This window comes from Diadema antillarum, unplaced genomic scaffold (assembly GCF_040938485.1).
Source record: "Diadema antillarum isolate AM-2024a unplaced genomic scaffold, OU_Dant_1.0 scf00000163, whole genome shotgun sequence".
NCBI classification, from domain to species: Eukaryota; Metazoa; Echinodermata; class Echinoidea; order Diadematoida; family Diadematidae; genus Diadema; species Diadema antillarum.
Window position 1 is genome coordinate 1,519,952 of NW_027271052.1, and position 16,513 is coordinate 1,536,464.

General features: G+C 39.2%; 1 protein-coding gene across 1 annotated transcript in view; it reads right to left on the reverse strand.

Annotated features, from left to right (window-relative positions):
* LOC139722357 (multiple PDZ domain protein-like) overlaps nt 1-14,946 on the reverse strand; it is a 42,814-nt gene extending 27,868 nt beyond the window's left edge. The window contains exon 1 of the mRNA XM_071633665.1: nt 14,126-14,946. Within this exon, the coding sequence (XP_071489766.1) occupies nt 14,126-14,824 (699 nt within the window). The 5' untranslated portion in view covers nt 14,825-14,946. The remainder of the gene's footprint in view (nt 1-14,125) is intronic.
* Nucleotides 14,947-16,513: the final 1,567 nt, after the last annotated feature.

The following is a 16,513-nucleotide window of genomic DNA, read 5'->3' on the forward strand; positions in this document are numbered from 1 at the left end:
ATCGTGCAGTGTGACTGCGACCGAGCAAAATGCTCCTCCAACGAAAAAAACAATCAATGTTAATTTGAAAAATCATCAAATATCAAAGGTCGTATGAGTGTACGATCTTTGATGGTATCCACAAAAGCAAAAAGAAAAACAAAATTTACGTACCCCCTAGGCAATTACCCCTATGATTAGTGTCTACGGGAATTATTCAATGCAAGGGTTGAATGCAAATGTCTACTGCACCAGTATTCGGCCACCAACGAGCGCCGCAACGTCCCCGGTGCAATTTTGCACCAACAGTGTAGAGCGCGATGCATTTTCAGCGGCCTTGCACACGCATTGACATTGAGCACGCATATCGTGCAGTGTGACTGCGACCGAGCAAAATGCTCTTCCAACGACAAAAAACAATCAATGTTAATTTGAAAAATCATCAAAATACGGGCCAGTTTGTGATGACGGAGAACGAACTTTCATAAATCTAGAAGGACATAGTCCCTCAAATAGGCCTAAACGTAAATTTCGGAATTCTTACGAACATTTGAGCAGCGAAGTCGGATCGTTGGGGAGTTTATGTTTTCGTATGGTAGCGGAAAATCGCAAAGTGAGAAACGGGAAATTTTCGGAATGGTCACTATACCATGGGGTCAAAACTTCAAGGTCACACAGAATTTGCAAGGGTCAACCGATTATCACCAAAATCTAATCGATTCTTTCCTGTCATTATCCAAACATTCCCTGAACATTTCGTGCAAATCTGTTTACCCGTTCTCTTGTTATCTTGTACACAAACAAACAAACAAACAAACAAACAAACAAACAAACATACAAACACACAAACAAACAAACAAACAAACAAAAAAACCAAACAAACAAACAAACAAACAAACAAACAAACATACGGAACCCTTTACATAACCCCCTGCCGATTTTCATCGGCGTGGGTAATAATAATAATAATAATAATAATAGACATAATTTATAATGCACCAAATCCACTCAGTGGAGTGCTCTAGGCAAAAATTGTTTTTACTGTTCTGGGCTACTGTTAAACAAAAATACCCAGCAACATGAATCAAATTTCCCCATCTTGAGGATTTCTCATTGCTCAATATTTTTAGGGGAAGTTTACATACTGGGTAAAGTATTATATGTCACTGCTTTGCTCAAACTCAAACTTTTCATTTTCAATCAGACAGGATGGTAAACTGAAAGTCTAGTGGCAGTGCTAATCACGAGATCTACGTGAAGACTAGTTTTCATGCCAAGCCTAGGTTTTGGTTTCATCCTCTACCTCTGACAAACATGTGACATGCAAAACGGCACGTTGACGCTGAAACTTAGACTGGTCATGACGAGTATTACATCCCTACAAGTGAGCCAGGCACATTTCATTTGCCATGAGCATGGAAAATGAATAAAGAGAAGTAAATTCCCTTTTTAGAATTTGCTCCGAAGGATAGTATGAAAAGGAAATCATTTCAAGTTCACATTTGGCACAAAGTCATTTGGCTTTATGCCCAATCAGAGGAATGCAGAGATTTACGTTTTGTACACATGGAAAAGTCCTAACAGAGGAATTCAGGATATACATGGAATTTATATGCAGTATTCAGTAAAGGGAAGTTTCACTGCACTCATTCCTAGTACCCACACGTCAATACTCATAAACCGTGTACCACAGGGAGCACCATAGGGCAAGCACTGAATCTTTCACTCACAAAGGCGTGGGCGTATCATAATCCAAAGCAATTAATTTTCATATTTCATATACATGGTGACCCCGAGGTCATTCGTGTCCAGTTTCAGCCAAGCATGAATGAAGGAAAGTATTGCTCCCTCCCACACACCTCCACCTTCTCATCACTCCATCCACCTTCTCCATCAGTGAATGCTCTGACAGCCTCTTCATTATTAGCCTTGGTTACCAGGCTCTACTCAAGACAATGACAGTCTCTTGAATCATTAGTCTTGGTTACCAGGCTCTACTCAAGACAATGTTGGTCTCACTTTTTCCCAGTTTCTGACAAAAAGTGAAAGTGGAGTTACAAATGTAAATTTTGTTTTCTCTCCACCCTGACTCAAAACATACACTGAAAGGAGGAAAGAGAAAATGGCAGCTTCGCACCTTGTTAGAAATTGTAAATAATCATGATACTATTTCAACTGGTTAGCCATGTACTAGTATCTAAACTTACAATTGTCCCATTTTGTCATACAATGTCCACAATCAATTGTAATTTTGGTGTAAGATATTACACATCTTTGCTGATGAACACATGTGTAGATAGACCCAACCTCACATTTGTCTTACACATGTTCTCAAGTCTGGTCCACCTCTAGAAATTCCATCTCAAAGTTCTCCCAATACGACCGTGGTATTGATTACTTTCGAGAACGAGATGGCAACAAACCCAACCCAACATACAGGGGCAATGAAAACCCTGGTCTTGTGTGACACATGAGCCTACTTATTGTGTTATCAGGGAATAGTCTTTCCATACACAAATGGATACGGAGGAGAAATGGAGGGCAGATGGAGAATGAGGAACAGCGACGGGGGATGCTGTATTAATGCATGATTACCTAGTATGACTCATCGCTATGGAAACATTCATCTGATAGTCTGAGTTACTGCCACAATGTAACAGTCTAGACATACACTGTACTCAGAAAGTGCTTCACACTAGTCTATGACATGCCCAGCAAATAACAGTGTACATTGTATATACTGATTGCTCAGTAACAGCACAATATCTACCTTTCATATTACTGAGGAGTGAATTGGAAACTTTGCCGGCATTTTCACTTCATACAAAGTTGATTTACACATTTATGGCAGGAAACATAAGTCACACTGCTGTAGTAATGGAATCTATGATGCACAGACTAGGGGTATTAGTTGTTGCTATGTTGTTCTGAGGAGCAGTCATTTTGGCTGTAATGACTACGTTTCAACTTGGACCCCCTACCATTAAACAGAAATGAGGCCCTAAACCACAATGTGAACAGAAGACATATTGTAAGGTCTCATGTAAACATGTTTAAATGTGTGACATCTTTATCAAGTTTATTTCTATCATACTAAAAATCATATTTTTCTTCTTATAAGCATGTGATAACCACCCACACACAATACCTCTCGGTTTAGGGATAAGATTTGTTCAGTGTCTGACGTACTTATCTTTCAAGGGATGCAAACCTTATACTGCAAGTCTTGGATCACTTCATTATTCTGAAAGTTTTTCCTTTACTAAAAAATGCAAGACACTGTGCGTCATAAGAGGACTTGAATGTTAGTTTCCTCTCAATAATACTAGGACAGAAATGGAAAGTGCTCTCATAGACACTTGTTTTTCTACCTTTTACAAATCTTGCCTACACAGCCAACTTCAAGCAAATTTTCCGCCTTTTACCACTGTGCTTAGGCAGTCTGAGTAATGAGGCTGCAGGTATCGGTTTCACACCAATCATTTATTACAGGGAAATCTTTATAAATGTCAAAACATGTCAAACATGAAGGCTGATAGATCTCATAATTCATAGAAATGATCTCTAGTTGAGGATAACGCTGAAACCTGAGACCTGAAACTTCATTGTACTGTACTTAAATGTTTAACACATCGTTAGAGAAATACATAACTGGCACAATAAATAGTTTTCAATCATGTATCTACACGTAAGACTGATTTGAGATATCTGTGTCATCATTCTGATTGATCATGTGACAATTCATTGAAGTATGGCAATCATGAGATCTACCTCCTTAATCTTACGGCTGTGAGGTTAGCTATTCACAAGATGAAATAACCAGAAATACAGGGCTGCCAACAATGGAAACTAGTTGAGAGTGAGACTCCCATAGGCCAATGCTATAATTTAGGAGTCAAAATGAGTGAGATCAATAGAAATGCATGCAAATGAAATAAAGTTTTAGAGTGAGAAAGGACCATAATGCTTGAGTCTCACGCTCAATGCGTGAGAGTTGGCAGCCCTGGAAATGTTCTTAAACTTTCATGAACAAATTTAATGCAGTAAAGGCTGTGTAGCCCCTTTAAACCTGAATGTGTTCATTAGGTATGCCCCATTGCCTACAGGTATAACTGATCCAGTGTCTGTCTGCTGTAGTGGATGGCTACACTACACTTGAGACAGCCAAGTTACTATTCTCCCCACACCACAGTATCTTGCTCTCCCCTGTAATTTATGTTTTAGAATGTAGCTCCTAATGCCATGCACGCTACGCATGCTGGCAAACATACCCGCGGCACATTCTGCATTTCCTGCTGAAAATCTCAGCGCTCCCGCTGGAATTCAATTTCACGGCAAACCGTGCGTGGGCCCCAAGTGGCAGTGTGTTGCTGCAGACACTTCTCACATACAAACACTGTAGTCTCCTGCTGAGAGGAAACCAGATGTGTGTGCCAGCTGTGTGTCTGATGTGGTCGATATTACTTACAAAGCCTCTGTGTGTTTTACTATCCTTTCTTAGCTACATACTATGGTACATCTTTGATGAAAAAAATATTGCTTCCCACTCTTAGAAGATATAAGCATACAAATAATGTAACCAAACAGGACATACATTCTCAGTCACAGTTCTCACAATCAATAGGACCTAGTATATCTCCTATATTCTGACTTCTCGAAATTTAGGTCAACAGCAACCTTAAATGTTCTGTGGCTACTCACACTCAATTCAAAAGTGCTCAGAATTGTGCAACTGTCACTGAACTTTGAGCACACAGATGCAACAAACAAACAAATAAACATACTCACATTGTGGGCCTAGTTCTAAATGGATATTTGCTCTAAAAATGTCACAGTATGCTCTGATCAATAGTAGATCTTGCCTACTGTGTGTCAACACTCTCTCGATACAAGAAATCAGTTACTGAAACGTAACAATCTCTTGATCAACCAATCTATCTCTGAGCTAGGATCACAGGTAAGATGTGTCACATGACATATGAATCCTTTCAAGGCCATGACATCATAATTCCATCTACAGAAACAAACTTAAGAGTTGGTAAAGGTGATGGGGTTCACCCCCTGTGTGCCCTCTGCACACACTCACTATACTTCACCCCTTCTCTTATCCCTCTCTGCTCAATACTATCACACTGCTCAGCTCTCATACACAAACACTGCCATAGCTCTAGCAGGGATTCATGGAAAACAATGACGCATCTAGAGCTGCAGCCAAATACCTGTAGCTTGAGCCAGCAATCCTAGAGAAGAAGGCTGGTTTGATCCACAACAGAGCACCCTGCTCTCCTCTGCACTGCCACTAGTCCAGGGAGAGTCAACGTGAGCATCTCTGCTTGTCTCAGTCTTCAGCAGCAGCTCAATAAATTCAGATTGGATTCCTCCTTTTCATCCACCTCCAATATACCCCCAGGGTTTTAATTGGTGGAAATGTCAAGAATTATGCTGGATTATAATTAGCCACACACACATTGTGGATGGAGCGGGAAGGAGGAAGGGAAAAAAATTGTCCTAGCAACAATAGGAAGCGGAAACATACAGTTATGGATTGCCTGCCAAGCAACCAGCCAGCGCTGTACGCTCAGCATGCATTACTGGCAGGGAATACACAGCTCCCATACACACGTACAATCTACACACACAATGAAGTGAGGCTGGGGAAGGGAACTTTAGCACATTGGGGGAAAGATCAAGGAGAGAGGGAGAGGGAGAGAGAAAATCTACAGATGGTCTGAAGATGAATATACACATGTATCACAAGTAGAAATGCACAATGTAAACAGACACATACATCAAGAAGAGAGAGAGAGAGAGAGAGAGGAAGATAGTGAGCCTTTTTATGTGAACATATGTACCAGTTGAATGCATCTTACATATCTATTTACAAATACTACCAGCATTTCCACCCATTGTGCTTCAGAACGTCCACTGTGTATTCTTAGAATAAGGGTACAAAAGAAAAAAAAAAACAACATCTGATCTTCGCACAGTGACCCTTGAAGTGACCCAGGCTATTTCTATAGATTGACTGGTCAGTGAAAGCAGTCAGGGATGTGCTAGTATCACTTGTAGTGACCACTGTTTTGAAGAGTCTACTGGCCATAGAGCTCTCATATAGCTAGAGATCTATCTTTATATAACACCTAAACATATCCTGGTCATTTGATTGGTTGTTTAAGATCGATCATTTGTTCTATTTTACTATGGCCCCATTTACCTTGCAAACTTGGATCAATGTACTTTTCTGAGAGCCATGGCACACTATGTACATGTACGTAAAACACTTGCATTCGCAGTGTGCATGCAATTAAGCATATTGATGGACAGCGCACTAGTGTATAGCGTGTGGCACTCTCTCGATCTCAGATCTCGCACATTCTCTCTTGTTTCTAAATTCATAAAACATCAAATGACAAAGATCTATTCTTAGGTGTTATATTAAACAAATAATCAACATTTTTCACTCGTGCAATGGACAAATTTTTCATTCAGTAAAAGATGAAATCACTGATCCATTAAACTCGGCTGCACCACGTTAACTGCATCATTTCATATTTCACCCCATGAAATATTCTGTCCATTGCACTCATAAACATTTATTATTTGGATACTAGTGTAGCATTCAGGTGGTATAACATGCTTCTGGGACTACATGTAACTCAAAGACAGTTCCTCTCTTTGGTCAACTTGACTTATTCTATCTACCACATGAATGATAAAAGTTCATTGAAATTGGACATAAAATAACAAAGTTATAGAATTTTCAAATTTTACATACTTTCTTGAAATAGCAACGGTTACTCCAAAATGAACATGAAAATTACACAAAGGGGTGATGCCAACAGTCTACAAGTCACCCACTGATTTGCTCACAAATCTTCACTAATTCTCTTTATATGAAATGAAAATCTTACTCTTAATTAATGGACTGTTTTAACAACCAAATGTGGTGAAAATATGTGTAACACTAAAATGCTATAACTTCTTAATTTAGGTGTCATTTTCATGAGACCTCTACTCCACTGTTTTATCATTTTCTTTATTTATCAAAGGCCATGTGGACATGGGTATTGCACTGCACTTTGATACATACTTATAGTTAGTGAGGATTCAAGCATCTAATTCAGTCTTCCAGACAAGACCCATCTTACTGCACATACACATATATATAAAGGTTTCTGTCATTTCTCCTTTCCAGGAGCCAAACTTGATAGTTTCTGTAGCACTTTCCTCTATTCTACTAAATCAAGAGGATTGACAAAACAGAATGAAGAAACTTTGCAGTCACAATTTTTGTAAGAATGATATATTTGCTAGTATTACTGACAAGAATATCAATGATAATAAACATTAGGCCTTTATCATTTTAACTATCATTGCTATTCTTGTTGTCGATAATATCAGTAATACAATCATATGAAGAACAAAGAAGGATAAAGTTAATACAACTGTAACAACTGCTGGAAACAGCCTAGCCTTCCTTTACCCCAATCTAACTGTAATCAAAAACTTAAGAGGACAGACATCTGAGAGATGATTCTTTTCAATGAAATGAAAGTAAAAAAATGTGGAGTGACCGTAAATTTGGCATTTAATGGAAGACATGATAAGGTGTATTATACTGTATGCTCATCCATATATAAACTGCATGCTTTTAGTGGTTAATTGGAGAAGGTCATGACACTCTGGCAATGAGTGCTACAGCCTTTTAGTGGCATGTGCCCCATCAGCTGTAACAGGCTCTAATGGTCTGATACTGATAAGAAGCCAATTAATACTGGCTACAATTAATGCTTGGCATTGTTGGTAATCATCTGAGCTTCAAAGGAGCCTCTATGGGTACTTTTGTCAACTCGCTTTTTCCAAGCAACTTTCAGGGCAATTCGGACAGATGATAAACGTAAAGCTGTTTTGATTTGGGGGTTAGAAATGCCTTTCTGAAATGCCAAAAAAAGTGCGATCTCAAACACATTTGAGCCAGAAATGCGTTTCTGTGAAGATGATAAATGCAAAAGCATTTTGATACATGTTTACAGGCTGGACCTACTCACGCCAACTACATGATCCCTGCTCCTCGAGTCAAACAGTGCAATGGAGGTGTGCAATGACAAGGCCTTCCTCTTGACTAGTGATAGAGATGACAAATGCAACAACTCAAAGAGAGGCAATCTGAAAGGCTTTTGCAAACATGTTTTAATAATGGGTATTGAAAATTGTTTCAAACATGGGAAAGATGATATCTAACGCAGCCTAAGACAGCATGCAAAACCAGGTAGAAGTTTTGAACTGAGGGATATATGGAGGGAGCAAGGGAGGGGTTTCTTGGAATGCACTCACCAGTAAACCTGTATGCATGATGTCACAATCTGTGCCTTTAGGGTGATGTACTCATCCAGATAATCTCAAAGATTTATTTCTTGACAAGAGACACACCTTCCTGGGACGTGTAATCTGCCTCCACATTAGTCTTAACACAGGATGGAGAGCTAGCTTCAGGTATTGCTACATGAGATGTATACTAGGGGTTTCTCTCAAGAATTAATTCAATATAGGGAAATTAGCATCCTCTATCTGTACTTTGATGGACAGTAATGGTAGCCTCTCTTCAAGACTTCCTGTTATCACATTTTCAAGTTTGACTTGTGAAGTCTACCAACACAAGAGCATATTAAATAACATCCTTGTATCTTCTGTGAAGTTTCACAATTGATGCCTGATTCATTTGTATCCACAAAAGGCAATTTTTTCCCCATCACATCTCTAGACTGTAGAAGGGATGTTTGCTACATACACGATAAAGATATTCTTCCTGGCAGCAATGAATAAAAAGGTATATTCACAAAGCAGGGAAGGCATCAATGGTGATGGAAATATTTTTCACGAGTGCATATTCTCCACGCGTTGCAGCAAACGACTAACTCCCAAGCATTACCAGGATGACTTGAAGACATGAACATAGAGGGCACAGGTCACACATTGACTTCGGTGATGCAGATATGATCCCCTATATGCTAAGCACGTACTCCAGCAAAATGACATTAAACATCCAGTCTTCTCATGGAGAATCTATTTTACCAGCAATGATTCCATGAAGAAACTAGACATCAAGTTTCATCTCAGTCTGTCTCTGAGCCAACATCTCAAACCATGACAGCATACACAAGAAATTCTCCATCTCTCTTCTTCATCTCCATCCATGGCTTGGTATCAAGTGATGCAAGCACTATTCCTGGAGGATGTTATTGCATTGCTAGGGGATGATGTAGGAGGATGCCATGTAACATTCCATTCCCCTGGAAGAGACCAACCCCACCCTACCCCCTTCTCATCCATTCATAGAGTTCTGCAGTATAAGAGATCGTATTCCTAGTTGATGACTGTATCAATCAACACTTGAGCAAACATGTGTGACATGTACGAATCTCATCTCCCACAGTCAAAGCTATATCTATCCCATTTCATCCTATTGGTGGCTGGAGGATGGGATACCAGTCTGGGAATGTCTTTATGAGACTGGCCGAGCCTTCTGAGGGTTGGTAGGAATACCAGATGTGATGAGGTCATCACCTTTATCTTCAACCCTCTCATCATGTGATGAGAAGAGATAGAGAGAGAAAGTTGTCTCTATAACATAGTAAAGGGGGGGGGGGACTTTCTCCAGTTTTTTTGGTATAGCTAGCACAAGGGTAGCAATTGCAAGGAGCAACTGCATATTAGTTTCCCCTAGGTGTAAGCTATGCTCAATCATTTCTTTTTTCTTAATGTGAAAGTGACATGACATCCTTACAGTGGTGACCATATAATAATCATTGGTATTTTCAGATGGTTACTATTACCTTTATTTTGGAAATTAAAAAAAAACTAAAACAGTACTCTTCTTGATTACCCCCCCCCCCCCAATCCGAGTGTGAAACAACCATAGATGTTCATTCACTTAGATTTTAAAAAGTCAGTAAGATATTACCACAATTTTATTCCTTTAAAGCACTCACTCATGTAAGATTATGAGTGGAATGAATGTACACTGTACACAAGGTTTATGCCCTTCTTGCTGTCATTCAAATACTAGTATCAAGGTACATGTATACAACTTGCACACCCAAACAACATGCGACAAGTCCAGACTTACTTCACAAGGAAGATTCAGTTTTGTGGTGATAAGATTGCAATTGAAAGCATTGTGGTTTTAATATTCTGTTGATTTCTATGGCCCATTAGACACTCCACTTATAATGGATGAAAGACACACATGTATTGCTTTATTAACAGTGAACTGAGTTACATTCGAAAACCAAGACTACCAAAGGCCTGCTAGAAAAGAATTGCCCACCAGCGAATATGTGCATCAAAGCATATCCTCATTAGTAATAATAATAATAATAATAATACAATACATTTATAAGGCGCACAGTTTACCAGAAAAATTAATATCTATACCAGAATAATACCAAAATACCAAAATACAAGTACAAACATACAAAAAAAAAATAGATACAGTGTATAATTACGGTAAATAATGAAAATCAAAATCAAAATCAAAATCAGTGTGCACCTCCATTAGTAATGTTCAACTCTAATTGAGGTTCTTCCGCTGTGTTTGTACTTTCATAGAGATCAGTGATAAAAGCTGTACACAATTCGTTATGGGGATTTTCTAATAAACCGGAGCTGGGCCAACCTTTCTATTGTGTGATATCCCTGTGCTACCTATCTATCAAACGATATAATCGATTATGAATTCCCTTACCACACAGGCTATCACAGACTTATAATGGAAATCAACTACACAATCAATTGCAACTCTTCATATAACAGGGCCCAGGTCTTTCAAATTCAACTGAGGTGTATTTGTCCCTGTTAATGTTGTAAGATTGTATCAGCCTTTTCAACCTAATGTATCTCCTACTCTACATGTATATTGTAATCCCATAGGATTATTACATGACTCTTCCAATTCCATAAAGTAAGGGATTTAAGGTGCAAATATGACTTCTGGTGTTTATACCTGTACGCATTCTCTCCATAGAATTGCAGCTGAACATTTTGTTTTTCCAATATCATTTCACATATATCTAAAATAGTATATTTGCTTGTTACTTTAAAATCATCTGTTCTTATTTCTTATGAAATTGCACTGTGCCCAAAACTGAAACACCTCTGTCAAAACAAGTTACAAATGAATCAAATGCATTATAAACAAAACTATCTGATGATAGATGACTTCATTTGACATAACAGCATCGACCACAAAATTGAGAATTTTCTGAAAGGTCTGAAAACATGTTTAGCCAGGATGATTAAATCCCTGCCGCATCCTGATGACAAATGATCATAATAATAAATGTCTCTTGGAAATAATCACACAATGGAAAAGAATATGAATACAGAAGCTATTCATGTCATGTTTTGTACAACTTATCAAGTACAGGAAATGAATGAATAAAATACCAACCCGCGAAGGTCAGCAACAACAATAAATATCACAGCCTCCACCACATTGTTTCTATCATGACAGTGTATGCCCCCCCCAAAAAAAAAAAAAAAAAAAAAAACCTAACAAAATTACAATCTAACTTTTGGCAAAAGTAACTTCAGAAACAGCAAATCAATCAAATTGGCAAAAAGGAATTTCAGGGTATGAAGCTACAACTTCTTATTTACATCTTACAGAAAACCCAACCTGATTTGCATCAGTGGTCACAGAGAAATAGGGTCTTTGTATCTAGAGCATGTCAGAAGTCCCTTCATTCCAAGTTTTGTAATGAGATGTGCTGTCCATTGTGTTTACGCCTTAAAACTGTGAAGTTGTCAATTGTGTTCTTGCACAAAAATATCTTCTTTGAAAAAGTGACTGTTTCTTTTCATTTGCAACTAATACTTCCTAAAATTAGAAATGAAATATATAAAAAGGAAGCAGATTTCTGAGTTTAGCAAACATTGGTAGGGTGTGAAAATGAATGAATAAAGAAAGATATCACATTATTAACTCTTGAAAGATTGTTATCTTTTTCTTTCTTTTTTCATCAAGATGATTATTAACAATAATATTACATATTTACACATTTACTTATCTACATGTTGGTATACAACATTATGCAAAGAATTTGAATTCATTAGTTAATTGCCCTGTCAGTTGTGAGCAAAAGATTTTCATTCATATGGATGCCAAAAGTATCCAAATACTTAACTTGGAAGAAACAGACCCATGACACGGTTTACAAAGATCCACATTTCTCTGTGATCACTGACCTAAATTGAATGGACTCTTCTGCAAGATGTAGGTAATAAGTTGGAGGTTCATGTCCTGAAACAGCATTTAGATTGTTTATTTTGAAAGTTATCAATGCAAAAAGTTCAATTGTATTCTTGTTTTTTGACAAGCAGTGTGTATGTGTGTGTGTGTGTGTGTGTGTGTGCGTGTGCGCTGTATAAAACTATTTGAAGGTGTAAGCTTAAAAAGAAAAGGAGAGAATATAGAAAAAGGCTTTCTGGTTTAGAAGTATCACAGTTTGAGTCTATTTAGTCTTAGTTCAAGGTATAATGCAATTCCAGGCTCATGACTAATACAGTGTGTACATCAAATGTTGATATCAAATCATGTCGAGTTATAACGATTTTCCAAGTTGAACTTGTTACTTTCTAAAGTTGAATTGTGGTATTCATTCCAAAGAAAGAAGTTACACATGTGTTTTATAATTGGCCTTTTCCCATCATACCACTTTTGATGCCCATATTCAGAATATCTGGGTGGGAAGAAACTATCCATGGGACAAAGGGAAGTGACATTCCTCTTGCTTGTTTGACAAACTGTGCACTATGTCATCATTGTTTGATCAAACAAACAAACAGACAAACAAACAGACAGACAGACAAACCAACATACGTAACAACCACAAAGATTACAAAGCAGAACAATACCTTATGAATGCTTGTGTCCATAGTATTTCATACTTAATGTTGTTTTGTCTTGTAGATGGCATAGAGAGCCATTTTAAAATTCTGCCTACAGAGGGCTCACTGCCCTTATGTCTACATCAGTAATCAAGGAGACTATTGCTTACTCCTACGTACAACTTCTATCCACAAGCATGATCCCAATCTCTCTTTCCTCCCACTCCTCATCCTCTGATTGCCACTCCCTTTCTCTCCATTGACAGTCTTTGAAACTTTTTCACGTGCATGAAACTTTCACAAATTGGGGGGGGGGGGTTTGCAAGGAGCCAAGATTCACAGAAGTAAAATGCACGCAAAAGGTTTGTCTACACAATGCATCGAATTGCCCGTGGGAAAAGCTTCATGCCACAAATTTAGTTTCATGACTCACATTTGGCATCCACATCAACTAGCCAACAGAGGGCTCACTGATAATTTAATCCAGGTCAACAATTGAGGCACACCACGGATTTCTCTTTCTATTGAGTGTATCTCAAAAGCTCCATGGGGGCACACACACACACTCTCTCTCTCTCTCTTGTTTTCTTTGCTCAGTTTTCAAAACATTTTTGTTTTGCTTTGTGTTCCTGAGGATTAGACAGAAAATTTCTGACAATATTTGAGAATCTATTCTCAGAGAAGTTGCTATGGCAAAGACAATGACAGAAAAGTATCATATCATTGAAAGTGCATGAAATTCAATAAATCATCCAGCATGGGTCCCTTGGTACTTCAAAACATCTTCATCAAATGACCGGCATCAAGTCAGTACTCCTAATATTGCTATGGCATAGAAGACAATGAGAACTATTTTTGAATCTACAAACGGACTGTGATCATTCTATCATGTATTACACAGCTTTTCATTGAAAATCAGTTATACTTCAGATTTTTTTTAAGAATGTCATTTGCTGTAATTGCTGCAAAAATGTAGTAAAGAGACATTTTTTGGGGTGAATATTGTAAGACTTTGCGACAGATTATGCACTGAAATTTTAAGTAGTAATGTCTTTTGAAAACAAGTGTCCAGTTTCTTTCGGAAAGTTGTCTTTATTTTGTTACTTTTATTGAAAATGCCACATCTTGAAGGGAAAACAATCCCTCCTGACTCCATGCATGCCATCTCCAAAGAGATAAGCTTCATGTATAATGTAAGAAGACCTCATGAATACAAAGGCAAAGAAAGACATGAAAATGATGAGGAACATAAACTCACCCTTATCTCCAGTACACCCTCCTCTGGATCAAGGCTACTGAGGATATCTGCTGAGACATCATGATAGACAGGACTCTTCATCCTTGATGGTGATGGTGGTGGTGGTGGCATCTTGGGCAAAGCAGGAGGAGACACAACCTCATCATCACTGTCCCTGTCATTAAGAGTCTCCTCTTCATCATCATCATCATCATCATCATCCTCGATGTCAGCATCACTTACAAATATTGGGGTTGTAGGTTTGGCCAAGGTGGTTCTTGGTGAGCGGGTGACCAGCGGAGGCCTGGTACTTGGCACTGGTGGCTTCACAGAAGTCTGCACAGTATGGCCAGAGGTGTTGGAGGACAGTTTCAGAGGTAGAGAGTCTGGCTTACTGAGGAGGGTACTTTTCACTGGTGCTTCCGGTTTATGAGGACTTGAAGAAGGTATTGAAGGAGCATTTTTGTCATCCTTACTCTTGCCTGAAGATGCTCCTGATGTCTTGGGCATGGATACAGAACTTGCTTTTTGAGGTATGATGACATCTTCACCTGGGTCTTTAGTCTTGCCTTGCTTTGAAATATCTGACTTGGAGCCTGGGACAATGTTTAGAGCATCATCACCCTCAAACGATACTCTTTTACTGATCTTTGACACTGTTTTATCCATTGGGTTCCTGCGTGTTAGCACAGGTTTGGTTGGCAATTTAGGCTTTGACATACTCTCTTTCACATTGCTATTGATGTCCGCCTTCTCTTGACTGGCAGCACCAGAGCTTGTAATAGGCTGCGTGCCTGAGTTTTCCTTTCTTGACGCAGCAGACTTCAGCTCTTCTCTGAGTCTTGAAAGTGATGTTGACATGGCTGCCCGGCTAGTAGTGTTATACTGTCCAGTGGTCTTCTTTGGGCTAGTTTCCAAACTTGACTTTAGGTCAGCTGTTGTTCTGCTCACATTTGGCGAAACCAGCCCAGTTGGTTTCTGATCATTTGTGGCTCCTTTTTCCTTCCCCGTTTCCCACGAGAACTTTTTAGCCACTAATTTTGACCTGAGCTCACTTCCAGCAGAGGTTGTATTGTTGGCTGCTCCTGGGGCAGCTTTGGTAGAAAGAAGCATTGGTGCTGTCTTGGTGCTAGACAACAAAGGAATACCAAATTTTGATGTGCTAGCAGGTGCCGCTGCACCTACTGGTGAGGTAGAAGCTGAGAGTTTCTTTGGGACCGACAGACCTTTCAGTCTTTGAGAAGAAGAGGATACTGTATTCATAGTATCCAGAATCGATGGTTTCATTGTAGGGCTTGGTTTTAATGGAGGGGCTGCGCTCCTTGTTCGTCCAGTACTTTCCACACTACCAAGTCCCAGAACCTTGGTCTTTTGTACATTAACACTTTTTTCATTCAGTGAAGCTGGTCCTTCAGACTTTGCAGGCATAAAAACATCATCCCCACTTCCTTCTGATTCAGTGGTCATTGAACATGCATAAGAGGCTTGATCCTGGCCTTCTGTACTTGGATCCTCACTGCCATCCAGCTCATTGTCTGATCCATCATTGAAGGAGTCTGTATTAGCATACTTGGACCGGCTTGTCTTCCTAAGACTGACTGATGGTTCATCTGAGGGCGAAGTCTCAGTGTTCTCCTTGTCTGATTTAACTTTACCCTCCTTCAGCTGCATGTCAATGTCATCAAATGTCACCTTATCTGGTTGAAGTAACCTTTTGCTGTGAGGTTTCTCAGCAGCAGGTGGAATCCTTGATTCCTCCCTCACTGATGAGTCTTTGGCCTTACTGGAGTCTGTTTTGTTTGGCTTTTGAACAAATCTTTCCAAATCAGCTTTTTTGACTGGCTCTACCCTGCTGCGAGGAGCATGGATGGGTGAGGGGGTTCTCTGTGGTGTGGGTGGTGGTGATGAGGCAGTAGACGACGATGAAGATGATGTCCTTCTCTTAATGACTTCCCCAAACATTGCTCCTCTCTTGGCCACAATATCATCATCACCATCTGATTTGTCTCGTGAGCCCCACCTAGACAAACCTAATTTTGGACTTCCGAGCTTTGGACTAGTACGTGGTGATGTGAATACATCATCGTTATTCTTCTTTGGAGTAGATTTCAATTTCACATCTTTGAAAAACGTAGGTTGAGGCTTGCTCTGAGTCTGGGATGACAAGGACGCAAGGGACATTTTTGCTGTTGGAGAAACTGGTGATACTGGAGGACTTTGTGATTTGGAAGACAGATTCAGCTTGGTCAAATTTGGCTTTTTGGGGAGGGATGGCTTTCCACCTGAAACTGAGTTGCCTGCACCAGCTGTAACAGATGAATCTGTACTGACTGTCAGACTTTTCAGCTTTTCAACAGCTGGAATCAATGTTTTGTCTATGCTATCTTTAGTTGAAATGTCAGCATTATT